Below are 27975 nucleotides of genomic sequence, written 5' to 3' on the forward strand. Positions count from 1 at the left end.
GCAAAGGGGAAATAACGCAGCCTTGAGGGGAACCGGTGCTGATGGTCCTGGAGTCAGTTTTCCCACCGTCACATGCTGCTTGACAGGAAGTCTGTGATCCACCTGCAGGTGGAGTCAGGCACGCTCAGCTGGGAGAGCTTGTCCTGAAGCAGAGTCGGGATGATGGTGTTAAAAGCAGAGCTGAAATCCACAAACAGGATCATAGCATAGGTTCCTGAGGAGTCTAGGTGCTGGAGGATGAAATGAAGCGCCACGTTAGCTGCATCGTCTACAGGCCTATTGGCTCTGTAGGCGAACTGCAGGGTAGTGTTGTAGTACTCGAGACCGGTCTTTTTGATGGTCTTGGTCTTGTCTCGGACTCGACCGCATTTGCACTCGGTCTTGTCTCGGTCTCGAACATTGAGGACTCAGGATTTTATTTCAAGTCAAGACCAGTCAAGACCATAACTTTGGGAATATCAATAAATTGTTTTTGCATTGTCTTATTTGTCAACATCCTAACTTTGATTGGAAGTAAAACATATTGCTTCAAATGCAACCAATAACCCTAATTAATGACGGTCACCCCTCTCTGCGATGCTTACGTTGATTTCAGCTCTTAGTGTTTGTATGTGGGTGTTTTAATGGGAATGTGGATCTTTCAGATCAATTTGTGAAGTACCTATGATCTCGTTCCACATTTTATTGCATGCCATGCAATGCAGGGAACTGGTCTTGGTCTTGACTCGGTCTCATCCTCCCTCTGTCTTGGTCTCAACTGCTCTCAGCCCCTAAAAGTCTTGGTCTTGTCTCGGTCTCATCCTCCCTCTGTCTTGGTCTCAACTGCTCTCAGCCCCTAAAAGTCTTGGTCTTGTCTCGGCCTAGATAAACTCTGGTCTTGGTCTTGACTACAACACTACTGCAGGGGGTCCACGAGTGGGTCTGTGATGGATTTGAGGTAGGCCGTAACAAGGCGCTCAAAAGACTTGAATACTACAGAGGTAAGGGTGACAGGTCTGTTGTCATTTAGTCCTATGGTCCTTGGTTTTTTGGGTCTAGGATTTGAAGCAGGCAGGCTCATGTCTCCACAGCTGTACAGTGCTTCAGGGTTGATAGGGAGACAGAGTTTGGCCCAGCTGCTTTGGCAAGGGGGTTGTGCCTCCTCAATAGATGGCGGATTGGGACTGATCGGTGGAGTCAATGGAGTCAATGGTGTCAGGACTGTTGCCCGTGATGTTACACAGCTGTCCTCACAGAAGCTGATGTAGGACATCATAGCCTCTGTGAACCCAGACTGTTAGACATCCCAGTCCAAGCACACCCAAAGGTCATCTATAGCTTCGCTGGTTCACTGTTTTGATATCCTCACCACAGGTGAAAAAACATACACCTCCAACTTTCATTTAAGCATCTCAACTAATTTGGAAAATGGAAATTACGATTTGATAAAATTCAAAATAAATTCACATAATGAGTCAGTCATAATAAACCCTGAAGAAGATGTGTTGTGATAGAGTGTGTGAAAACTATTGAGCAGAGCAGTTGAAATAGTTTGCTAGATTTGCGCTCTACTAACATTTCATTGTAATTCACCGCGGTCAAATAAGAATTTGTTATGACTACATTACGATCAAAAACTAGCAAGTGCACAACTTCGCTAACACAGCCAAACATCAAGCAAGTGCAACATCACAAAACATGGCTATATTACTTACTTGGTTTATAGCTAGCGGCAAAACCTCTGTCAGTAAAACATCTGGCTGATTTTGCTCAAGTCAACAACTTTGCTAACAGGCAAACATCAAGCAAGCACAACAACACAGACACAGCAAGAAGGCCAGCTCAGCTTCGGTCTTACATCCTTTCAGCTCTTTTAGCTAATCCCAACGAGTGAAAGCCAGTATGCTCTTGTCCGGTCGCTGGTCGGCCACTCTATTTTTCTATCTTAATTCGCTTACAAAGTCTTCTTCAGTCTCTTCGCAGCCTCTGCCATGATATCCAGAAATTCTTTACCGAGAATACCGAGCTAGCTTGCCCTAAAGCGCCGTTGTCACTGGGTGGGATCAGATCCCTTTAAAGAGAGAGCTGCGTCATCTCCATTCACTCCAGTGGACCAGTTTTTCACAGCAATGGCAGATCACATGCTGTCTCAATTCGGGTACTTCCTTGAGTATACGAACATGCAGTATACTGCGTACACTACGTACTTACTTGCTTAGTGCGTTAATTTTGACAGGGTAGTGTTGTCTCAAATCAAATACTGCTGTTGTGCACTAACCGGAAATGACTATCACAAGATTGCACAGAGGCTGCCTGCAGAGCTCCAAAATAACAGCCATAATAATAATAATAAAAAAAGTAAGGATAGTCCCCCTTTTCATACTATTTCTATTTATTTTTATTTTTTTAAGTTTCAAAAACCAATAATTTTCTGTACATCACGAGCCAGATGTTTATTTAATTTAAACTACTCAAATCTAATGACAGAATAACAGCAGTATGAGTATTTAAACTATCTTACAGCTGTGTTTTCTTCTGCCGTTTTTTGCTGCAGTGGTATGTGTGACTGCGGGAGCAGAGGGCTCTGTGAGCGGGCGGCTGGCCGGCCTCGCTAGCTCCTCCCGCATGTTGGCGCGAGCTTCCCCACGCCGCCACTTGCGGAGCTTCTGAACTCCGAAAACGTTCAAGCGTATTTTTAATCCGCCATCACTTTTCGTAAAACTGTCAATATTCGACATCTACACGTTTGATTTCTCGCCTCAAAACTTCTCATAAGTGGATTTAGTGATGAAATAGAGTACGAAACTTGTAAAAGCCGTTCTGTTGTTGGCCTCTCCCTTCTCCTCTTCTGCCGTGCTGTTGGTCCCATCCCTTCAGCTACGTAGCTAAAATGGCGGTCGTTGAGGGTGAGAAGTGTCCATCATTCCACACTCAACTAATTAGCCGGTATGAGTGCACCATCCCAGTACTGGCAGTGCACTGCATTTTGCCATATTTCTCAGTGTGAACCTTTTTATATACAGTATGGTGTGAACACACTTATGCACTCAAAAAAGTGTAAGTATGGAAGTGCGCGAACTGAGACACAGCAGACACTGCCAGCAGCGTAGCGGAGCTGCAATAGAAAATGCTATTTGGGATGCACATTTAAAAGGTAAGACTTAGATAAAAATAGATTATATATTATTAGCACAACTGAATCAAGTTAACATGTGCATTAAAGCATGTTAGTGGATATCCCCCAGTAAATAAGAAGACTTAGGGACATTAACGGTTAACAAATTAACAAACAAATTATGGTACTGGCAATGGATAAAGTTAGCAGCACACAATATAAACAGGGGCAGCCTATTAATTTATTTTAAAATACGTATTTTTATATATTTTTTGTTTGGGGGGGGTATTTCATTTTATTTACATATATTAGTCGTGCCTATATGAATAAAAGATTTCAAAACGTTTAACATTAATTATATTAGAACAGTAAACTGCGTGGTGGAGGAGCAGTGATGCTAAAGAGTACTACGTGGACCCATGGTGAGATGGAAAACAACAAAGAAGATATAACACATAAGAAATCATACTTAAAATGTCATATTATTTTCTTTCCGTTTTCTCATTGTCTGCATCCCTTATTTCTTCTCTTCTTATTGTATGAGCTTATTTTCCACACAACAATTCAGGCTGATTTACCCACAGCTAACAAACTATCTAGTAACTGATGCCAACATCAGTAGCAAAAGTTGTTAATGAAGTTCCAAAACTTAACAGTGCATAACTTGGTGGAATTGAGGGCAACTGGACTTTTTCTGAAACGTCATCTACAACCAAGTCCAGTTGCTCACGATTCAACTTTTCTTGGATAACCATGACCTGGATGAATCTTTACAGATGTGTAGGTTTGTCTAACCCTTTCTCTCTCTTATTCTCCCTCTCAGCACTAGAATCATAGGGGGTTCAGAGGAGCCTGAAGATTATCTGCAGTGATGTTTTTAATAAACCAAACATTAAGCCAGTGATGTGTTCTTTCTTTGTGGAAAAAGTACCTCACATATTTTTTTGTTGTTAGCCTCTTTAGTGATTGTAAGGTTGCTCCTGTTGAGGTGAGTCAATCATTTTTTCCTCCTCTCCATGTCAGCTGGGAAACCATACATTCGTACTCCTTTTTCTGACTGACTGCAGCATCTCCAAACAGCACAATAAATCGTGCTGTAGACTATTGTAAGACAGTACACAGGCACTAACCATTTAACATGCTGTTTTCTGGGTTTATTGGAGATTTATTAAATTAATACATGACAATCATTGATAGTCACCTGTATGTTCTATCGGAAGTCATAGAGATTACATTAGTCATTAAGATCAATTAACCCTGGTACCATGGGATTACTAAAAGTAATGTTAGAAAGGTAAATCTGATATGAATTTTAAACATTGTGTTTTCAAGAGGAACACATTTTCCAATGTAAAGTTAGCCAAATAATCCACAAGGTAGGTGATTGTAGCTGTTATTGTCAAAAATAAAGGGCTCTGGGTGGGACCAATGCAAACTTGACCAAACCGAACAATACCCACTGGGAACCTGGTTTCAGAAACCTAGATTAGACCGTATCTTGGTTTTAAGAGATCTTGATATGGTGACTACAAAAACATAATGCATTCACAAAAAAAAATGTTTGCCCATTTTTTGCCCAATGCAAACTTGACCAAACCGAACAATACCCACTTGGAACCTGGTTTCAGAAACCTAGATTAGACCGTATCTTGGTTTTAAGAGATCTTGATATGGTGACTACAAAAACATAATGCATTCACAAAAAAAAATGTTTGCCCATTTTTTTGTTATTAATCTCAAAATCTAGTTGTTTTGTTTTATTTTTCCTAGACACAAATGAGCTACTTTTAACACTAAGATGAGACCAAAAGTTTTTTCTTTTAATTCTGAAATTCTCAAATTCCACTCTACAAATAATCTCATCTGTGTCTTACACTTGGCAAAAGAAGAGATTACTAAATAAATAAGTGTAATTCAAGTCTCCTGAATAGGGATCAGAGAAAAGGCTCCAAGATATGTCTCAGTTTTGTCTTAGTGACCCCACTTAGGGGTGGAAAATAAAGTTATTTTACTGAAGTACTTAAATCAAATGTTGAGGTACGTGCACTTTCATTTGAAGGGGCTTTAAACTTTTACTCCCCTACATTTCAAATACTGTATTTGATTTATTGCTGTATATCTGATCCCTGCTGAGAAGAAGAAACAATATATCATTGAATATATCATTGAAATGCACTTTCAAATGACATGTTTTTCAATTTATCAATTGTCACAGCCAGCATAACTGGAACACTTGGGCTTGGCCAGTACCTGGATGAGATACCTCCTGGGAAAACTAAGTTGCTGCTGGAAGTGGTGTTCGTGGCCAAGAGTGGGCAGTCTTCCCTCTAGTCCTAATAATTAGATCCCAGTGCAGTGATGGGGACACTGTGCTGTAGGAGCTGCCGTCCTTTGGATGAGATGTTAAACTGAGATCCTGAGCCCTTGTGGTCATAAAGATCCCATGGCACTTGTCGCATAGAGTAGGGGGTTTCCCGGTGTCATGGCAAAATTCCCAACCTGGCTTTCGCCATCTAATTATCCCCCATGGTAATTGGCTCAATGTTTCTCTGCCTCAAGCTGATGTGTGGGGAGCGTTTTGGCGCTAAATGGCTGCTGTGCATCACCCAGGTGGGTGCTACACATTGGTGGTGGTTGAGTCACCTCCACTTCACTGTGAACTTCACTTCGCTTTCAGTATCTATGATAAAGCGCTATATGAATGTAATTTATTATTAGTAGTTCTTGAAAACAATTTGCCATTAATGAGACTGAGCAACGTATCTCCCTCAACTATGACTCCTGCTGCTAAATGTACCTATTTCTCCTAGTTTAAGAGCAACCTATGAGAAACAGGTCAGGCAACATTTAAACTGAAAGGAGAATCACTATTTTGTCCCCTGAGCTGTAGAAGAGCAACCAATGAGCAATAAAATTTTCCTCTGGTAAAATTATTACACGGTTAAGCTTATTAGCAACCATACTCCATGCAGGTGAGTTTCCCCACAGGATTTTGAGGTATCTAGTTAATTCAGAAAAACAAGAGCAGATTTTTCCCTCCCTTCAAAACTCAGAATTCTGAGATAATAATTTTGTTAATTCAGAAAAACAAGTTTATGCATTTCACTTCCGTAGGCTAGCTGGAGTACTCTGATAATTCTATCAGGATGGTGTGGCATGTAAACACACTATCCAGGTTTCTAAACCTTCTTTGTCGGCACAGAACATAGTGACTGAACACACATGATCAGAAACCTGGATACTGAATCGTGTAATAAGGACATGAATAACTTAATCATATTCCATCCTGATCAAAACCAGGATGCTAATGTAAATGTATTCATTAAATGCACATGCTCAAGTACATTATGAAGGCTGCTACATATGGTTCAAGGTCTAATTTTAAAACATGTAATGTGGCACTCCATTACCTGCAGAAACACTACATTTCTATTCAGAGCACAAACGTTCAGGATGAGCAGTCCTTTTGAAAAATTCCACATTGGTTTCCAGGCTTGTGGTATCTGCCCAGCTCATTGTGAAGTGATGTCAAATGGCGGACTTTTCCTTTAAGGCTTTGATTCATGTGTCAGCCCTGCTCCAACTAATAGATCCTAATCTGTAAATAATATTTCCCCCACGAGCTGTCTCAGCCTGACTTCCGATGTGATGCTCTACCTGTAATTACAGCCAATAAAAATCCCTAAATCGCCACACTTGCTGTTCAGATCAGGGTCATCACAGTTAATCACAGGCTGAGACTTGATAATGGTCCTTTGCTCATGCAGGGCAGCTAAAGTGTCAGGAGACAGGCAGATTAAATGTTATCTTTATTAGATGCAGTGAGAGCCACATTTTTCAGTAAAGGACCACATTTGTGCTATTAAACTAAAAGACAAAAAAGCAATAAAATTTGAAAATTTAATTTCCCTCTCCTCATTCTGCCTACTACAATCTAATATACTGAAATAGAGACAGGAAACAGGATCATTGCACAGGTGAGATGAGTTTATTACATGCCATTTTCTCTTTACATCCTTAAGTCTCTCTCCTTCTCTTGCACGCACACACACACACACACACACACACACGGATCTGAAGACAAGATCACATGGTCCAGATCTGAGGTACCTACCACCTTACGTTGGCTCCAGGAGAAAAGCTGAAGAATAAAACAACTAAATAATGAAGAAAAAAATATAACTTAGCTGTTGTGTCTGTGTGAATATGGTCATTATTTGATAAAGGCACACCACCACTAGTGATAACTTCAAAGGGTACTGATCAACCCTACTGAGCATTTACCATTCACCAAAACGGCATTAAATAATATATTTTACTGCTGATTCCAGCAAGGTTACCACGTCACTGCAAATCAGCTGAAGCAACCAGTCAAAACAATGTAAGTATCAAGACAGAAAGAAGAAAAAAAAAAAAAAGAGACCATAAACTGAATGTACTACCTTGGTAAACAGCTCACTTTACTTCTTAAGTACAGCTGATGTTGTGCCACAGTTAATAATTGGCACTCTTACTTTCTTAATCACATTGAGAGCTCCCACTGATTTAACACACACAAGCCCTCGAGGTGATGTAGTTTGGACCCATTTTGTGGCTTGAACATGTCAATTTCTTTGGCAACTTTAACTTCACATAACTAACGATATTTATTTGGGAAAGTCGTTAACTTTTCGTATTATTGGTTCACCAAGCAGACACCAAACGACAAAAAACATGCATCAGTAATCCCAGGCCCAAAACGTCTCCTCAGGACCACATTCAGTTATGAAAAACATTCTCTCACACATACTCATATACATACAAACAAAAAAGTTGAGCAGCAGTAAAATAAAACTTAAAGTAACACTGCGGATTACATTTGTATCCGACCCATCCAACATTGGGCCAGATGAGTGTGAGTGCATCTCAACACAGACTCATGGATCTGATTATGTTTCGGGGATGTTGCCAACAACATGGAGTGACAACTGCAGGGGATGTTCTCACTTTGATGGTATGTAGCTGCTGTGCTGTTAAACATCAGTGTTTGTTCCAGGTTGGGGCTGCCATGGGACCTCTGGAAGACCTCTCCACCACTATCAGCTCATCAGGGTTGTCACGCGCCTTATAATGGAACAGGAGGTCTTGGATTGCCCGCTCTTCAATCTACAAGGACAAAAAAAAAAAGACAAGAAAAGGAAATTGAGACGGGGACCAAACCACACGTCATTTGAGGGTTGAGGAGAAAATGCTGACACTTAGAGCTTAATGATAATATGAGTGTTTTACATAATGGCAACCAGAAAGCCACAGGAGGGAAAAACAGTGTTTTGTGAAGGCGCTGACAAAAGCCTGGCGACAGCTGGAGAAGAGAAGACAGGGCTGTCAATGGACAACACTGGAGGCAGCTCATTTCAAACCAGCACTGTACAGAGTTTGATGTTCATTAGATAAATGACTGCCAAAATAACACCCTGAAACACCAACACTATGTTTTCACACACAAGCCTTACATTCAGTCATGTGTGTGAGAACTAACGCGCACAGACAAGACGAGTTACCTGGATGAGCGCCAGCGGCTTCTCACGGCTGCGGATCAGTGCCGCTTCCTGCTGCTTCTCTTCCTCGACAATGGAGGCAAAGGTCACCAGGGAGGAGAGGGGAGGGCTGCCCACCGCTCCCAGCACCCATGGCCTGAGGGGAGAGACAGAGTGAGAAAGGGAGACAGACAGAGGGAGGATGGGTATCAGTGCCCGTTCTGTGCTAGCAACAAGAGTTTAAGTGTTTGGACAGAGGCTGAGTCTACTACTACTGACAAGCTCCTGTGTGTGAACAGCTGCCTGCCTTTTAATAAGATGCATGCAAGATTTTTATCCTTGTTCAGCAAAAGGATCACAAACTATTATTGGGTAGACCGGAAAATTGGGTGGGACTAAGAGGATCAGTAATTTGATTGATTTAAATGAAATCTGAGGAATTGAGGAATTTTTGGTCTTTATTGGAGAGTTCAGGTCTACATAATAAATAAATAAATAAGTGCTCGTATGGGGTTCCACAGAGTCCGAATCTTGGTCCTATTTTGTTTCATCTCTATATGCGTGGTGCAGTAGTTAGAACCGTCGCCTCACAGCAAGAAGGTCCTGGGTTCGAAACTAGGTCGTCCCAGGCATCAATCCCAGTTTGTATGTTCTCCCCGTATCTGTGAGAGTTCTCCGGCTTCCTCCCACGGCATACAAGTTAATTGGTGACTATGTCAGCTATGTCAGTTGTTCTCGGTAGCTCACATCACAGGTGCTCATCTTAATCCCCTGTTAATTAAAGCCTCAAAATAAGAAATGTGAGCATCTTAAACCCGCAATCACTTATTTTTTGGCCGAGTATGTTAGCAAAATGTTGCCCATTTACACATCGAGCAGACACAGACCAACATTAGCTCAATGTAAGTCCAGCTAGTCACCGACTTTGTCTGTCTGCTATTTGGTACTGGGCATGTTTGAGATACAGAGGGTTTTTAAGAGGATGTTACCTGTACACAGCTGCCTGCTGCCAGTAAATTGTTGAAAAATCTTACGGCTTGTACATTAATCACTAAATTGTTTAGCCCCAAAATGTATAGCTGACCTGCTTACACAATATGAAATCCTCTGCAAAACATTTACTCTCCTGTTTCAAGAGTTAAAGCAATCATTGGAAAAGCTCTTTGCAGTTACTGTCACTCTTGTGGAGCAAATCACCAGATGATCCAGCTTTATGTCTTTATTTTCATTTTTATATCAGGACTGTCTCTAAATTTGTATACATGTCCACATTTTTTGAATAAAATCTTTTAAAGTTTCCATTTCCTTGTAAAGTTTATATGTTTGAGCAGCCCTTTGAAGCTGCCTTGTATCTGACTGCTATACAAACAAATTGGCCTTTATACACACAAAGAATATTTCCCTATAAAAACAGATCGCACAACAGATTTTTTCCCTCTCTGAATATTTATATTCTTGGACTCTGACAGTACACAACTCGTCTTGCTGTTTCCTATCCCATCACATGATTACATAAAGTCCCTGCAGTCTGATTTGTGTGCACTTAAGTGATTTCCTATTTCATAGTTGCTATGTGAAGGTTGGAGAAGGCAATTACTAATTTGTTATAAATGTGGCCAAAAACATTCCTAATCACTCATATGGTGCATGTTAAAGCTGTAGGGAAAGTAGAGTCTGTGTGAGAGACACACCTCTGGAAATGGGGGGGATAAAGGCGTCTATCAAAAGATTATAAAAGGCATCACTTGGGATATGGAAACAGTGTCCCAGAAGGCAGATGAGGTTACTGCTGATTCCTGAGCCTTGAACTTGTCTGTCTCTCTGCTCATCTGAACACCAAGAGGAACCTGAAACCGCTTCCCCGTTCTGCATGATCCGTTGTGACATGAGGCCTGCCCTTATCAATACTGATTAACATCACAGATTTCTCTACAGTGACTCACACAGCTGTTTAATATCTAGAAGTCCGCTCTAAAAAAAATTGCTGCATGAAGTGTGGGTAAACTTATAACAAAGGAAGTATGACATCAGATAAAGCAAGCAAAATGGTTGACATGGAGATGGCCTAACACTTAATTTCTCTCTAACACACACACACACACACACACACACAGGCCTACATCGGCCACACATATACAATGAAAGATCATCTGCCTTCATGGACAGATGTTGTATGTAATCCAACAAGAAATGCATAATTATGGAGCTCACACTGCTGTCTGTGTGTGCTGTGTTAGTCCAGCTGTCTGAGGATTTTGCAAAGGTCAGTGCGACTCCGTGTCTGCGGACAGGTCAACCAAGCTGTGCTGGGTCAACTTGAGCTGTTCACTCAGACCAGGGCGTCACATCTGTCGATCTCCGTCTAGCAGGATCTAACTAGTGGAGATCCTGCTAGTCAGTAGTCAAGACTCACAACTTAGTGTTATTATCATTTTTTTGCAATCCCCGGAGAATCAGTCTTACATAAACACTTCTTGTTACCTCCCCTTTTTATTTCTTGATCTCAAAACCAGTCAGTGTTTGTTAGGTCTGTATTCCTCTTCCTATTTTAATTAAAAAGTGGCCCCACACAATTTTCTATTTGGGCATTTCCCTCGATCTTGATGAGAAAAGAGGAAGGATATATATAATTGAAGTTTCTTTTTAGGATTAGTAACTGTAATGATGTTGGTTAGAACAAGTACAAAATAATGACTCTTGAGTTAATGTAGTGTTCTGTATCTGGTATATACAGTGTGTGTATATGGGCTGCTGATAATAAAAAAAAATTAAACCTGACAGCAGTTTAATGAAGACACCACAACAGTGCCACCAAGTGGAAAACAGCAGTACAGAACAGTTAGTAGTCAGCCTCGTTTTGGCAGCGATCATTCTCTTTTTAGTCTAGCGTGTGTTATGTATTGATCATTTCTTACTTTGAGAGCATACATACAGCGATGTGCAGATCACTGTGAGCTTCAATAGTCCATTCAAATTAAAACATGTCACACAACTCTTCTCCATGTAGACCATGCTTTATTTAGAAGCATGGTCTACATGGAGAAGTTATGTGACATCTTGTAAATAGATATTCACCCAGTAGGTCTCTCTGGTTCGCTGCTTTCGGCACATTTGAACGTCACCCTCCGGGCTGCAGGAGTAGCAGTGACAGGGGACCCCTGGGCATTTTGGCCCCTGTGGACTCCTGTTTGCCCCACTCTGATCAAGCAGTTCTCCTCCTCCTCTAGTAGCGCTCGAAATGAGCATGAGGAGGGTGGGGACTGGACTGCTGCTGCCCTGCAGATGGAAACAAATGACAGAAGAAGAAAGAGCAGGTGCGACCCATTAAGATCTAGTGACCTTCTGTGTTTATAGTTTATCCAATTAGTTAAGCGCCGTATGCCTATAAAGCTTCAGTGCTCTTTAATTTAGTGTGAAAAATTCCTCTTCGTTTAGATGTAACGTAAAGCAGGTGAGTAGGTAAGGAGGATCTACTGTCAATAGAAACAACCTTTATTACTTTGTCTCATGCAGAAGGGATCATGTTTTACAACTCTAAAGTGAATGTGCACAACAGCATGTGAACACGCATTGACTACCTTGTTTGTCCAAAACGTTATCATTTTTATAAACATGTACGGATAGAGGAATTCTGGAGGTGCTGTTTGCAGATCAGATGACATTTTGATTACAGTGTGTGCTTTCTGTATACATTCTGAAACACGCTTTTTATGCATTTGTGTGTATCGGAGATACCAAGTTATGCTGACTTCACATTAAGAATACAATTAGAACTTCAAAAATGTGAAGAAAAAAAGAAAACAGGCTATAAATACATCAATAGCAACTAGGAAGTTATTTCTTGACATTTGTGAGTTGTGGTCTTCATTTTAACTGACCAGGCCTTGCCACTGCTTTTGGATGGGGTGACTGTGGGGGCTGGTTTGGATGCAGTGGACTCCACACTGGCCTCCTTGTTGGCCATGGCCAACAACTTTCTCTGCTTCTGGGACAGTTTAGTGGTAATAGGGGAGTGCTTAACACTGGTGCTGACACTGCAGGCAGGAGGAAAAATACATACTGTTAGCTAAAGTGGAAAACAGCGAAGAAATAATGTTCACTTGTCTAGTTTAAGTGGTGACTGTAAAGCATTTGTTTGTAAATGATCTCCTCAGTTAGATGTCTGACGTCTCATACCTCCCAGGACTTTTAGGAGTTGCTCCAAGGGTCTGCAGAGAGTTGGCTTCCATGTCCATGATAGTTCTCAGATCCAACACTGGGGGTGCACGAGTGGGACTGCAGATTGTAATAACACAGTCACACTTATTTGCTTATTTCGATTTTTTGCATAATTATGGTATGGAGTACAAATCAAGACCTAAAAAATAACAAAGAAACAAAATGATGGCGTACTGCTTTCTAAACAAGAACATTCTGTCAATTCTTTTGGTTTTCATGTAGCAGATACTTTTCCAGTTTGAACGCATGTTTAAATTCCACATACATATCACATGATTTCATACTTCTAAGCTCACTTTGCCACTTTTGGTGGTCTCAGTTTGACAGTTAGTTTCAACCAGTTAATGTTATTACACTTTTGTTTAAGCTAAAGGTTGACAAACCACAGTCATCCAGGTTCTGTTTAACATGCAGTACCCATGGGGACGCATACACACCTGCATTTTACAGGTTCAGCAGATAGTTTACATTATTCAAGTGAGTTTAGTTTCTTTGCCTTCTACCAGCTTCCCCCAATAACTCTGATTTTAACTGTGACACAGAATGGGTATCTTCCCAGTTCCATGTACACCATATTATTGCAAGTTGTCATTAACTACATATGAAAATATTTCTTCCTTTATCCAAACCTCACAATGAAGTGGGATAATATGAGGTCGAAGAGCTTGTACGAATGAAAAGGATGTTTTAAAATATAGGATCACCAAGTCTATCTTACCAAGGAAGGACTTTGGGGATGGTTTGAGGAGCAGAGTTGGGGGGAGTCAGGAGGCAATCCCTCAGGGAGGTCGGGGTGCTGGGTGGAGTCTTTAGCCTCTGACTGAAAGCCTTCTCATCCTGCAGATGATAAACAAAAATGTTACCTGTGATCTGTTGTACTATAGCCACCACTCCATGCAATGTAGCCACGTTCCTTTAATTATTAACATTATCATACAACGGCCAGTGGATATCTTCATCAGAAGTATAAACACAAGCCAAGTGTTACTTGGTGTTATCTTTTTATGAAGTAACAAGTTCAGTTCACATTGTAAGCACACACTGATATCAAAGAGGTAAAATATCCTAAAAAAACCATCACCATCTGTTATAAGTTTGCACTAAACTGACTGCATGTGATTGTTGTTGTGGTCAGATATTAACCTCAGCTCTGTCGTGGAAGACGGGGGACTGCATGTCTCGGGGACTGCCCACACCCATGTAGCTGCCCTCTGAGTCGGATGTGAGCAGCTCCTGCAGGGACTCTGTAGAGTTAGCCTTGCCTGACTTCACCAGGTACGGGGTGACCACTGAGAGGAAAGACAGTGTATTAGGGAAATGATTACTTTTACCTTTGTGGTTTGTCGTGACGTGCGGATGTGTGTTAAGTGTAGCGAGTAATGAGGGTATTTAATCAAAAACACATTTCAAAATTAGAAGGGCACTCGGATGGACTTCAGATAACTTTGCCATAGGCGCTGGTGTTACAACTGACCCATCTTGCAATGTTAATGAAAAATTAATTTGTGTATTTTGTTTGCTGCGGACAGACAAACAAACAGCACCCAAAACATTACCTCCTTGGTGGAGGTAGCAACATATCCTCTATTTGTGTTTTAGCATACCTGCAGCAGGGGGGCTTTGAATGATATCAGAGAGAGTGTAGCCCCCTGAGCTGTCAGAGCGTCGCCTTGGTTTCTTTTTAGCCTTCATCTTGGCCTTCTTTAACAGGATTTCCCTGGTGGGGATAATGTGGTACAATTATTAGGACATTTAAGATGTCTAAAGGACATTGCAAGGACTTGCCGATAGCAGTTAGCTCCTGCTTTCCTTAACGTTGTGTCTAAACATTTAGTAGCCACAACTCTGCTTTTACTGGACTGTAGCTAAAACAAAAGAGCAATAATGTTTTTGTTTTTTTTCCCATTTGCTTGTTTTTTTGGAAACGATATGAAACTCTACACTGCAGCCAAATCAGAAAACAAACCCAGTTAAAGCACTAACATGTAGATACTGAACATGTCTGCTTGTGTACCTGCAGGAGTGATCCAGTTCTGCCTCTGGTTTGGGGCTGAATGCTGAGTCCAGATCCTCATCCTCATACACACTGAGGTCTGGAGCATCAGGATATGGAGTGATAACCCTCTTTTGCATGGCTGGGATCTGAAATGAAAACCAAAACCAGTGACAAATCCAGATACAGAACAGACAATACAAAAAGCTGTTTAACAGCAATGCATTTTTAATTTTTTTTATTAATAAATGAAAGCTAAAAGGCAAACAATAGCAAAGGCTGAAGTCATGAAATGGATGATGTAGATTGGGATGTTTCTAGAGATTGGGGGGAGGTGACTCACCATCCTCCTGTAGGCTGCAGAAAGCTCCACGAGCACTTCATCACTAAGAATATCCAGCGCTCTGAGGGCAACAGAAAAAAAAACATAAGTCGCAGACAGACACACACATACAAGATATTTTTAGTTCTCTCCTGCTGGGGAAAGTATTTGACATGCTGTGCATCAGATACAATACATATTCAAGATAATCTTGTACAGGCCAAAGTTTTACACTTATATTAAGATTCATTATGGCATTGTGTTCAAATTCTTCTACAAATGATCTCTGTGTAAATATAAAAATCCATTGAACACAAAAAAAAGTTCTATAAATCAATTTATAAAGATCTTCCTGAGCACATTAGGTTTTTTATTCTCAGTTCTCACTTTGACTCCAGCAGGGCGGCCATGTTGAGCACGATGAACTGGAGACACGAGAGTTTAAGCTGCTCAGCGTTGTACATGGCAGCAAACTCGAGCAGCTCTGCAGCATTCTTCAGAGTCACTGAGAAGAGTAAAGCAGCTTCACTGACAATTCACAGAAAATCATTTAAAAACAAGCAAATGAGTCTAATCAAATGTGTCTCCATAACTTCTATTTGTAAATTTGCTGCATTCACATCATATACAACTGTGTGACCACAACCCTTAAAAATAGAAATATTCAACATAAAACAGTAAAAAAATAAAATAAAATAAAAAATGGCTGCATGTCATTTTGAAATCAGGAGTAATTCAGGTTTTGCAGAAAACTCCTGTCAGTGTCTTGATGACTAAACTAGTATACATCCATCAACTTGTAATTTTCTTATGCAACATGATTTCATGATAAAGGAAGCAGGAAAAAGATAAGGGCAAAGATGGACAAAGGAAAAAAACAATACACCGCATACAGTTCTCAGTGACTGCAACCTCGCACATCTCCTTCAGTCTTGTGATTAGCAGCTGGTCGGCCACAACCAATACGTTGCAGACAAATTCTACATTCAGAGCCTCTGTCAAACAAGGAGAGAGAATAATAAGTCCCGTTTCTGGGGGCTTTTTGACTGTTTATGCAAATTCACTCAAAACAACATCATTAAAAAACACCAATTCAAAATGTGTGTCAGTCAAAATAACTTGAGAAGATACCTTTAATGGTGGGAGACTCATCTGTGTAAATATACTCGAGAATGACCTGCAGAATCTCTGAGCTGGTAGGCAGCTCCAGCGCAGTACAAGATGTGGCCTGAGGGGGCACAAGGCAACATTATTATCAGCTCCACTAAGGTCATGTCTACAAAAGTAAAGCACTGGTAAATTAATAAGGGAGCATGAAATATAAACCTGGCATACCTCAATCCAGGGGTTTCCAAGCATACTATTGAAGTACTCTGCAGAAAAAAAATATAAAGTAAAATGGACTTTCTGTAACTCCAAAACATCCAACAGCCATCAAATTTGAAGTTCAATTCAACGCAGAAATCATATTTTTCCTAGGGCTTTTGGACTCCACCCACCATGAGGCACATGTGCTAATGTATGACATTAACATTCACGCAAAACAACAACTTGCATTCTCTATCAATGTGAATGAATGAGAACATCTGTGTTTATGCTTCTTTGTTGAAGATCCATCTTACCTAGTCTTGCACAGAGGACACTTTTGTGACATGGGAACTCTTGCCCATCTTCAGATTTCAGAGTAACATCACAAAGATAGGAGCTGTACAGACACAAAACGACAAAAGATATATCTGAAGATCTACATGTTCAAATGTCAAATTCATTATTTGCAATCTGATCTTTAGCTACATCCGTTAAAATACACCCATATACGCACCATTTTTTCTGGTAGAATTTGAGTTTGTTGCTAGTTTTCTTGTTTATGACATTGATCTTTCCATTTTCACATTTGACTCCATCCAGTCTGTCAAGGAATAAAGAAAGCATGATCAACAAAAAAAAGGGACTATTTGATCTTGCCTTAGGGTTTGGGGCACACTCTGTCTCTCACCGGGCAGACAGGCTTCCCAGTCCAAGCTTTTTTGCAACACCCTGCAAAGTTTTCACAGGGTTGGAGCTTCCCTCGTTGGCTCTGGCCTTTTCACCTTTGCCTCCTTTCCCCTTCTTGCCAGACTTGGCACACTTGCTCTTGGTCTTGTCACCATCTCCTTTGGCTGCAGGGGGAAGGGAGCGGTACACCTCGAGTGCTGAACGACCTCTGAGGCCCAGGTCCTGCAGGCTGCTGATAAGCCTCTCTTGCTCAGAGTCCTGGCAAAGACAGTGAAACATGAACATGTATTCATGAAAAAGCCAGAGAATCCTCATTAATGAACAGCTCATCAAGGCTAAATCAAAAATTTTGTATAGACCTAAGTAATAGTATATAATAAAACATAGCTTATAAATACAGTTTGTTAGTGAAGAAAAGTTTTTTTCCCACCCTTTTTCCTCACCTGGTTTTGTCCCACCAAGACCCCCGAGACCCTTGGCCGCGCCCCGTGCACCAGCAGCTCACAGGAGTCTGTGTAGATGAAGTGCAGGGCGTATTCCAGCATATCCGCTGGGATCTTCTCCAAAATTATTAAATTGCAGCCCACAGCATCTTGGCTCTTCCTCACTTCTCCATCGAGCTCGTCCTCAACCCCACAGTGCTCGGACATGAACTGCTTCCGGAAGAACTCGGACCTCATGGACAGGATGTACTTGTGGGCCGGGAAGGTGCGATCGCCGGCCTGAAGGGTCACATCGTGGATGCTGTCAGTTTCGTCCGCCTCATCCAAAAGGCTCCGGAAGTGTCGGGAGAAGGAGGATGGAGAAACGATGGGAATCTCATACAAGCTGGATTAAAGACACAGGGTGGACATCATTGTATGATAATCTTCCACATACATCAACGACACAAACGCAGAGAGCATCATGTGTCACACCTGAGTAATAACTGGACGGGAGGCTACAGCTTTAAAAAGGCCTGGTGCCTATTTAAATAGAAAATATATATGTAATGAACAGACATTTTCAATAACAAGATAAAAAATGTCTTTCAGACAGCAAATGCATAAAAATCGCCACTTTTCTTAAGAGAACAATAGAATAATTTAAAAAATAAGTCACAAAGCTTCCATGCTGTAACATTGGCTCCGGTAAAACAATGTTACAGCATGGAAGCAAGAAAAATAAAAATAAAGACAATTACATCCTATTAAATAAGATAAATAGTCCACTATTTTGCGCTATGCCCAAAAGGCTGAATGTGCCAAAATAACATTCAGTGCTAAGTCATTATTGAATCCCTGGAGAGGTAATGCTTGCAAAGCCAGTTTTTTTTGTTTGTTTGTTTCCCATCTCTTCAGGCTTCAGCAGATTTACCTGCGCAGCATTTTCTATACTTCAAGGGAGGTTTCCTACCTCGTTTTGGGGTCCGACTGAAGCACTCCAAAATTTCGGCCTTTAGAGTCCATGGTGATGCTGACAGCTCTGTGGACATATGGGAGTTTCTCCAGGCGGATACGCTCATACAGTGTTCCAGCATCTGAATGGCCACAAACCTCCACACTGACCTCTACAGAAGTGTGTAAATCAGATTCAAATTAAACCTATTTTTTAGAAACTTGCTTTAATGATGCCTTTAAGTCAATCCCTTTTACTTGTTTGTCCACTATTCTTATACTTGTACACTTGTGCTGCTGTTTTATCTCTAACAAACTTGAAAGGAGCATGTTCAGGTCTAGTTAATTAATTTCATTTTCATAAATGGCTACACAAAATTAAGATTTAGTCAGACCAAATGCAGCAGCAGTCAAGTCCATACAATCCAATGAAAACTATTTAAATCATCCGAAACATCAACTAACATTTGCAAAACAAGGGCCAACTTTATGATTCAATATACCATGTTTCTAAATTCCTCACCTTTCTTTTCCCCATACTTCTTATATTCGCCAGCCCACACGCCACTGAAGCCCTCCCCCTCCTGAGTCACAAACATCATGCTGTTCTTGCTGAGAGCTATGTCCGACATGAAAACCTGACGGCCATACGCCCACCGGCACTGTCTCACCGAGCTGCCGCAGGAACGCCAGCAAAACACCTGACAGAAAGAGAAAATGTAAGGAAAGTTACACAGACAAGTCTTAGTCAACATTTTTATCTATAGGATGATTTGGGATTGTATAACCATCTATGACGCACCATAGGTTAGATAACATTAGAAGAAGTAAAGCAATGATAAAAAAAAAAAAACATGTTATACAGTCTCCCACTGCGCTAACATTTAAAAACTGAGGCAAAAGTTAGAAAATAAACAGTAAAAAGAAAAATTAAACTACAGTTTTATTGATATAGTTGACATAATTGATTTAGGACAAATTATTAAGTAATTCTTGGTACCAGGTGCCTAAATAACAAGAATAAAAACCTTTTTTCTCTTATACTTTCTAAATACACTTACCCTCCCAGCTTCATCTAATGCCAAAACGGCCACCTTTTCCCCCCCTCCCTCGTTTAGGATCTGTGGAACCACACGGTGGTCCAGACTACCACCGCTGACCAGAACCTTCTTGATGTTCAGCTGCCTGAAAGGGACCAATCAAAATTGATAATTAGAAAAAAGAGAACATTAAGAGTCACATTGCACAGCTTGAGTGTAATATACTATATTAATTCATCTGTCTGTGGATCATGATCTGCACAGCTTGTTAGGAGACGCCGTTTAATTTTCACTGCTGATTGCTTTCAGGTAAAACATCTGCATTCAGGTAAATATAATGTGTTATTATCACTGGAGATTGGAGACAACCTGCACAATATCAATGTAATATGTGTTGTTTTTACAGTTTGCTCTGTGAGGTTCCATTTATTGCTCCGATTACATTTGGAAAATGCTGCTATAGAAAAGAAATACACAAATGAACAAGTTTTTAGTCTTTTAGGAAACTATATTCTTTATAGTTATGGTATTGTAATAAGTTGTACTGTCCCTTTCACCTTGAAGCCATTTTCTTGCACTGGTAGTCGGCCAACAGGTAGACGTCCCCCTTCTCAGTCACAACTACTGTTGCTCCATCACTAGCTGCTGCCATAGCTATTGTGACATCCTTGTGATGCAGGGCTGACACCTGACGGGGGGCTGTCACACACTTCTCTCCATTAGGATCCAGCAAGTAACCTGAAGATTAACACACAATAGAGTAAACTATGTGTTGTACTTTAACATGCCCATATACAGGGATAGTACTGGGCTTTTACTTCGAAAATACAAATTTGTGTCATCCACCTCTCATATGATGGAGGGCCTTCCCTCCTCACCATACCTGAATGTAAATAAACATTTGTACCATTCTACTATTGCAGCAAGATTATTATTCCTGCTTGCTGTTCAATCACATTATCTGAAAAGCTGTTCAACCCTGGTTTTACTGACATTTAAATGTTGAGACTTACCCAACTGGCCTCCATTGAGTCCCATTGTGTAGACAGCCTCCCTGGTCCACAGCACAGTGTGAAACCTTCCAGCTGCAACTCCAATCACTGTCCTGCCTTTCAGCGTCTTGGAGAACACCTATATACACAGCATATTACAGGGACAGTGAAACTATAGTATACTAAATTTAAGAGTAATATAATTCTAAGCGTGCTGGTTGTATAATATACTAATCAATCTCAAAAAGAAATGAGACTATGAAACAGAGCAGATTGAACACTGTCATTTTGTTCACCAAAACCACCAAATCTTATTCAGCAGACAAACAATACTCATTACATGCGCTGCCAAATGTCATCGGCCCCTTTCCATTTCCCTCCCTGCTACCTCCTACCTGTTTGGGGACATGTGCCGAGGTGGGAGGAGGAGCCAGTCCTAGCTGGTGAAAGGTGTTGAGGCCAAAAGTGTAAACATAGCCTTCTTCTGTCAGCACCACTGTGTGGTCTTTAGCTGCCGCCACCTGGGAGCAGTGGTGGGACATCAGGCCCTCCACCATGCGAGGAATCTGTGGAGCAGAGGGAGAAGGAGAAGATAATGAACAAGATTAGAATGTACAGACATTTTAAACAGCCCAAGCTCACTGCTCAGCATTCAACTGTACCTCTGTGTTTGACCAATAAAATGTAGTGAAGACTGCAGAGATTCCTCTACATTTACTCACAACAGCATCCCACGCCTGAATTTTTAGCACCAGGGCAATCCCCTGTGTACAATATTGTCTTATTTATAACGATTTGCCAGCGGCCATTCTGTCACTCAAATGGCGCTGTCACAGCAGGAGCCCTGTTGTTTTCGGCTCTGCTCAAATCATTTGCTGCTGTGAGCCAATACAAAAAAAAGGTCAAGTCTGCAGTGTCCAGCTGTTTTAGAAAATTAGACTCGAGAAAAAAGAAAAAATGAAAATATACATCTGTGTCTTTGTCTTGTAAGATTTACATCTTCAGTATGAGCAAATGGACTTGGGACTGAGTGAATAGAGATGACATTAAGAAAAAATAAACAATATAAATAACTGCAGACTAGTATTTAAATGCATAAAGCTACTGTTGACACTAACTCAACACTTCCTCCACATACTTCACAATAAATTTATGCTCAGTGTCATGTGTAAGGTCTGTATCTATACATAAGCCAACACAAGAAACTGCATGTTTTACATTACAATACATCATTACAATGTAAGATGAAATAAAGTTGTCAAGCAGGTGCTTACATGTTTTTCAAATCAACTCACTCAACATGTTCAGATCAAAGCGTACACGTTATGAGGTACATCTATACAACCAAGCAATACTGCAATCTGGTAAAACAGCTCAGTCACATGATTCTACATTTACAAAGCTTCCAATGGCCAGTTTTTTGTTCTAATTTGTTTCTTGAACTATATGTTTATTACGGAGGTTGTAGTTAGTGTATTGGGCTGCATTATATGGAAGTGTTTCTAATATTGGGTTAGCCAATTAGAAACACCTCTCAATATAATAATTTCCAGCTCAACACCTCTGGAAACTACAACTTCAACAATAAACATATAGTTAAATTAACATTTCTACGACAGTGTCAATAATCAAAACTGAACATTTCTGCCTTTGTAAAGGTAGAATTTCTGGCTGAGCTGTTGCATTGGGCTGCATTAGGCAATAATGTGGCCATTCTTCTTTTCACAGTGGAGACACTGAATCTGAAATCTCCAGGGTGAGCAGCTTCATTTAACCATGAAGACAAAGAGCACATATCCGCTCTAAAGTTTGCAGTCTGTGTTTATGTGGCTGTGGTGAGGGAGGCTTTATCAGTGGTGGACAACATGACTGGCTGAAAGTGATGAATTAATATGTACTAACAGGATTATAAAGCCATGATGTGTAAATAAACACAGCCTAAGCTTAACAGCCCTTAAAAGTCATTGTATTTTTTATTTCAACATGTGAATCACATTGAAGTTTCATATTTAAAAACCTGCTGAATATATGTTATCCTGACTAAATATATGTTAAATGAGTTAATTTATTAAAAAGGTTAGGTTGTACACTATAATTCCAAGAACTATGGACTCATTAACAACATTGAAAGTATATGGCAGATCTTGTCACCATATGAATGCCCTATAACAAGTCCCACCAGATAAGTTTGTTCATCTCCATGGCCAAGACGTCCTCCCTGTCCATGTCCACAGGTGAAGACCTGCCCCTTCTGAGACAGGAACACAGAGTGGAACTTGCACAGAACCACCTACAGGGAGAGGAGGTGATTAAACATGATTAAACATAATTGTGATTTTTACTATATAAATACTACGCATTATATTCCAAGGGAAAACGGTCTAAATTTTGCGCTGATAAAGGCTCTTGTCATTCTAATTTTGACCTCATGGCAGAAGCTGCGATGCATCTCTTTCCATGTCCCTTGGCCAATCCCTCTTGTAGTGATAGTAAAACACTATGCCAATAAAGGCCAGGGCACAAGTGGAAAAGCAAACATCATTACTAATACATGGCTCCCCTCAAGCTTTCAATAGAGTGCAGGGATGTTTCCCAAAGTATCACATTGATGTGGACATTCACCCACATGCATACACACCAGTGTAGTTCATTTAATTAAAAACATGTCATTGTGGAATTAATATTTAACCTCTGGCACCTGCTGGATTGGGCTATAGGACAAAGACTATACGCAGTGCCTCTGGGTCATTGTGTGGTCATGAAATCAGATCCATCTGTCCCCCACTAGGGCTTTATGAAATTACTCTGCACGGCAAGTCCTGCAGGTCTGAAAAAAAACCACCTCCAACATAGGGTTTCCTCTGTAAACACCAATAACATAGTGACACGAAGCCCAGAGTCATCGTTTCTGAACAAATGCACAAACTACATATAAATGCCAAGTCGTAGGAACAGATTAAAACAACAACATATCAAACACATTCATTCTGCATTATTTACTCTACTATAGATAGCACCTGGTGTGTACACACACACACACACACACACACACGCTATATTAATCACACTAAGAGTATCAACATGACATATGCATGAAATTGTAGCCAGGCTGGCACAGTCTGGCAGCATGGTTTAACCACTCACAGACCAGCTCAGTGTCACATATTAAGATGGATTATAAAGGAGAAGAACAAGCCAATCTGTCCACACCTGGCACACAGAGTATGCCCTCTATTTGACTTTGGGGGCTTTCACACCTTAAATTCCACACCAAGGTCCGAACCAAAGTTCATGTTTTGGTTTCACACTGCAATTCTGCGACCGCACTAAAGGACTTTACATAACACACCTGCGTTCTGTCGTCATAATATATGTGGGCTGCGTCTCCCTGTACATGACATTGATTGGTTTAATAAACAGTTCAGTGGGTATAAATATGCAACATATGCATATTTACCACTATATTATTATTATGGCATTACTACCTGCAGCACCAGCTACAGGCCTACTGAAGGCTAGTTAAAATTCGTAATTAAACGTCTTTGTTGTGCGAACACTATAACGTCGCCGACAGGAGAGGAGGAGAAGACAGCAAGCAATCCTTTTGCACCTCTGTTTCAGGAGAATCCAAAGACGTATGTGGTAGTGTGCTTCTATAGTGGCTGTCTGAAAAGATGAGTTGTCACGAGAGATTTATAATTGTGTCCTTATTTCAATGCATTCCTCTGTGCATTTGTTTGTTTCCGGTTTACACGTCAACAGCCAAACTTCCTGTAAATAGTCTGAAAGTCCGAACCATCCAAAAAATGCTTTCACACCAGAAACGAACCGCACCATGGTTCAGTCTGATCCGGACTCTCTTTTCGTAGGATCAAATTTCGTCTGTTTGGTCCAGACTGTGGTCCGTAGGAGGTTTCACACCTTAAATTTTGGTTTGGACCAAACTGAAAAGTCCAAAAGTCCAGACCAAACGAGGTAGGTGTGAAAGCCCTCTTAAACTACTATTACTGATGGTTTGTTCCCCCCAATACACAGTTAACCAAGAACTATGCCCATGGTTTACTACAGCATGTCTAATATAATGTACCATGGCTGTACAACCACTAACTAATTTATCTAAAGTACAATTTAACACTCTCAGGCATACCCACTCTTTATACATCTGTGGTTTTACCTAGAGAAAGTTTGGGGCAGTATGAGCCATGCAAAGAGGAAAAATATATTTTTTCACAAAGGCTGAATTACCCTGAAGAGAAGGTTGTGTAATACAGGACTCTTGAGGGGGCGGGTTGTTTTGCTAATTTACCCAGATGGTGTTTTGCTGGTTTTACTGAGATGGTGTGACCCATGTGCATTGGCTTTTGTTTTTTTATGTAACACATGTTGGCACAGAGATGAAACATGAGGCCATTACTGGTGTGACAAACGCAAGTGGGCTAGGGAAACCCTTCACTGTAGGAAAACAGTTGCTTGCCCCCTGGAGAACCCCCTCCCTCCGTCATTACCTGCTTGATGTAAACTCCAGTCCTAGCAAACACATCCACAAGCTCAGGGTGCTGTCTGCTCTCCTGATTGCCGTGCCCAAGACTGAAATTAGTATTGTTTCCCCACGTGTATACTTCAGTTGGGTCTGTAACGAAGAAGAAAACACAATTACAAGCACAGTCACTGCGCTGCCTCCACCTGAAGCTTGATTTAACCATGGGTCCTTTCTGCCATTGAAAGAAGGAAAGGCAAGCTTCTTTGCATAGCATCTTTCAACAATAAGGGACGTGCTTTACATATGACGTAAAAGGCATTAAGAAAAGAAACACAAGACAACACAAAAGACATTAAAATAGTATTTAAAGGGTAAGATACAATAATTAACGGCTAGAAAGCCATGTGATATAACACAGGTAGAATTAAATCCTATGTTTGTACAAGTGTGAAATGCATTTTTTAACAGTACGAGTCATGATGCTAACAGGACTTGTTAATCTTGACAAAGACAAAGCTACAAAGTTAACAGTGTCATACTGGTGTACGACATTGTCAATGAAAAATGTTCTTTGTAATGTGTTGTATGACGACCCAGATGAAAACCACAAGCCCAATCACGTTTTGAACTATTTAGACCTTTCTCTTCCCCATGCACCTTGAAAGAAGGTCAACATATGCACTCAACTCAGCTTTTCTTACCCGTGTTTTTGAACACAACATGTGTTGGTCGGTCCTTCATCGTAAGGTCCAGGACAGAGAGACCCTCCTTGTCCTGTGTGGAGAGTAGTCCACCATGCTGAAACAATGTCAAGAAGAAAACAAATCAGACATTCAAAGTCAGGTCAAATTCTTAAAAATTTGCAAGGAGTAATCTTAATTTTTCCTTTCCATATTACTGCATTACTTCATTAATTTGGTAAATGGGACAATTTCAATATGAACACCTGGACAAAACTTTACAGCATATATTTTGGTGACCCGTGTTCAATACATACCTTGACCAGCGATATGAGACAGTGGATCTGTCCGTAGAAAGCGCTGCGATGCAGAGCAGTCCAGCCGGATTCCTTATCCTTCACCATAAGGTCAGCACTCTTAACCTCCAGCAGCCATTCCAGTAGGGCTTTCTTTCCCAGTGAGGCTGCCAGGTGCAGGGCTGTGCGACCAAAGGCATCCCGCAGGGTGGCCGCATTGTGGCAGTGCGAGGTCAAGAACGCCCGCAGCTGCCCCTCGGAGCCTCCCGTTAGTGCAGCTACCACCTCATCTGCATGCTGCTGTGAGCGGCATTTTGGGGTGCAGTCCGGCTGTGCCAGACTCATCCTGACCTCCACCAAATCTCCACAGTGAACCTTCCTCCCTTACGTATTACAAAACCTTCTGATAGCCCACCACCCACAATTGCAAACAAACTCAAAAACAATACAATGTGGGGTAACAAACCATAAACACTGTCACTAAAATTGCGTGCTATTTTAACAGAGCTGCTCTCCAACAAGGAAAAATAAAAATGTGTCAACAAAAGGTCGAGATGGTTTGGAGTGCTAGAATTGTGCTTGTGTTGAGGTTCCACCGCACCCTAGCGACCCCAGAGTTTTTCTGTGACTTGCTTCAGTCCACCATTTCAACCAAGAATTGAACACAAACTAAGGTGCTTACAGCATACAATGGCATCACAAATTCGGATAAATACAAAACTGCTTGTGCATTTCATACAAAATCGTACATATTAATGTTTGCAAAAATAGTTTTTCCTCTATGTAGTCTTTCAGTAATTTACAAAAGGCATCAATTTCAACAAGCCTCTGACCTTCTTGTCCCGCAGTCCAACCATCAAACTTGAGGGGAAAGGCCCCCTTTCCCCCCAAAACTCTCACTTTCCTTTTCAAAACTCCATAATTGTAGAGTGCACCTGAGGAAGAAGATTTGAGAGTCATCACTCAACAACAATAGCCAACATTCACACTTTTTGTACTTCCGAATTGCAAAATACAATAGTGGGATGAGATCCAAAACTGCAAGTGCAAAGGTCAGAGCAGGTTTGGCCTTATAACAGACTGTACTCACAGGTCAGTTGAGTTCACAGCTTTGGTAGAGAAGTTATCTGACAACGCTGTGCAACTTATGGTGGAGGCTATTCCATTTAAACTTTGCATATAGTTTTGACTATGGGTTATATAAAGTGCACTAGCATTAACAAGGGAGGTTCTTAATGTTGCCTAAACAGCAGGATTATGTAACATGTTAAGTTAGCCCAATAGCATAAGCTTCCTTTAATTTTGTCTGCGTCACAGAACTGGGGTGCAATTTCTTTATCAGAATAACCGATCATATTCCCCACATAGGTGACCACCTTGCTAGCACGCAGTACAGAAACACGAACTAACAGTTAAGTTACTTCACCAAAGTATTCGCTCATAGTGTCTAAGCAGGATATCGATACACGCATAGCCATATCATAATCTGCTATGCATTTTCAACACTGGCAGCTAACTAGACACCTGGCGTGGGAAAAATGGTTTTAAAGATAACGTTATAGGTTTAAAATGTGTCAAATGTTAGCTAGCGTTAGCTAATTCTACGTTGACAGCTAGCTTAACTGACACAGCATCGAAGGCTAACGTTAACGAGCTATTTTCTCAGGGAAACTAACGTCGTTTTCATCTCTTACCTTCCGTTAGATAAAGAAAACAGAGGACATGGAGAATGTTGCCTCAACGACGTACATCCACTGTTTCATTACTACAAGTGAAAGTCGCTGGGGTTTTCTAACGTTACACAGGTGCAATTTTTGGTAGGACTGGACGCCTGTAACGGTTGGGTAAGTAAAAAAAAAAACCACTCGCTAGTGTCGAGACTTCTGATTGGTCAGGGTGTGCACATCCCAAAATTCTATTGGTTCGTTTTTGTGGGCATTTGTTGCAGTGGACTGTTGCTGCATCTATGATGT

General features: G+C 40.9%; 1 protein-coding gene across 2 annotated transcripts; it reads right to left on the bottom strand.

The window, feature by feature from the left end:
• Window positions 1–7060: 7060 nt before the first annotated feature.
• On the bottom strand, window positions 7061–27856 carry ibtk (inhibitor of Bruton agammaglobulinemia tyrosine kinase). Of its 2 annotated transcripts, XM_038712111.1 has the most exons (30): window positions 27697–27856; window positions 26024–26937; window positions 25728–25824; window positions 25052–25176; window positions 22726–22836; window positions 20942–21112; window positions 20568–20685; window positions 20112–20292; window positions 19576–19699; window positions 19038–19215; window positions 18534–18687; window positions 17582–17966; window positions 17140–17396; window positions 16966–17052; window positions 16766–16848; window positions 16479–16516; window positions 16275–16371; window positions 16037–16138; window positions 15531–15648; window positions 15165–15225; window positions 14843–14970; window positions 14433–14545; window positions 13972–14117; window positions 13547–13665; window positions 12787–12885; window positions 12489–12644; window positions 11686–11886; window positions 8635–8767; window positions 8073–8239; window positions 7061–8037 (listed from the first exon to the last, which is right to left on the bottom strand). In XM_038712111.1, the coding sequence occupies exons 2-29, from the start codon at window positions 26345–26347 to the stop codon at window positions 8114–8116; spliced, it is 4032 nt and encodes a 1343-aa protein (XP_038568039.1). In that variant the 5' UTR covers window positions 26348–26937; window positions 27697–27856; the 3' UTR covers window positions 7061–8037; window positions 8073–8113. The 2 variants fall into 2 exon arrangements, with proteins under 2 accessions (XP_038568039.1, XP_038568038.1); XM_038712110.1 differs by having other exon boundaries at window positions 7061–8239; window positions 27697–27855.
• Between the last annotated feature and the right edge of the window lie 119 nt (window positions 27857–27975).

This window comes from Micropterus salmoides, unplaced genomic scaffold (genome assembly GCF_014851395.1).
Source record: "Micropterus salmoides isolate LMB-PRFRI ecotype aquatic unplaced genomic scaffold, ASM1485139v1 Ms_hic_scaffold_11, whole genome shotgun sequence".
NCBI lineage: Eukaryota > Metazoa > Chordata > Actinopteri > Centrarchiformes > Centrarchidae > Micropterus > Micropterus salmoides.

Coding starts and splice junctions, on each gene's coding strand:
- ibtk (XM_038712111.1), bottom strand. CDS start 26,347: ATGAGTCTGGCACAGCCGGACTGCACCCCAAAATGCCGCTCACAGCAG. Junction 17,053..17,139: donor CTGGGAAGCCTGTCTGCCCG/GTGAGAGACAGA, acceptor ATTCCTTGACAG/ACTGGATGGAGTCAAATGTG. Junction 16,849..16,965: donor AAATTCTACCAGAAAAAATG/GTGCGTATATGG, acceptor GTGTCTGTACAG/CTCCTATCTTTGTGATGTTA.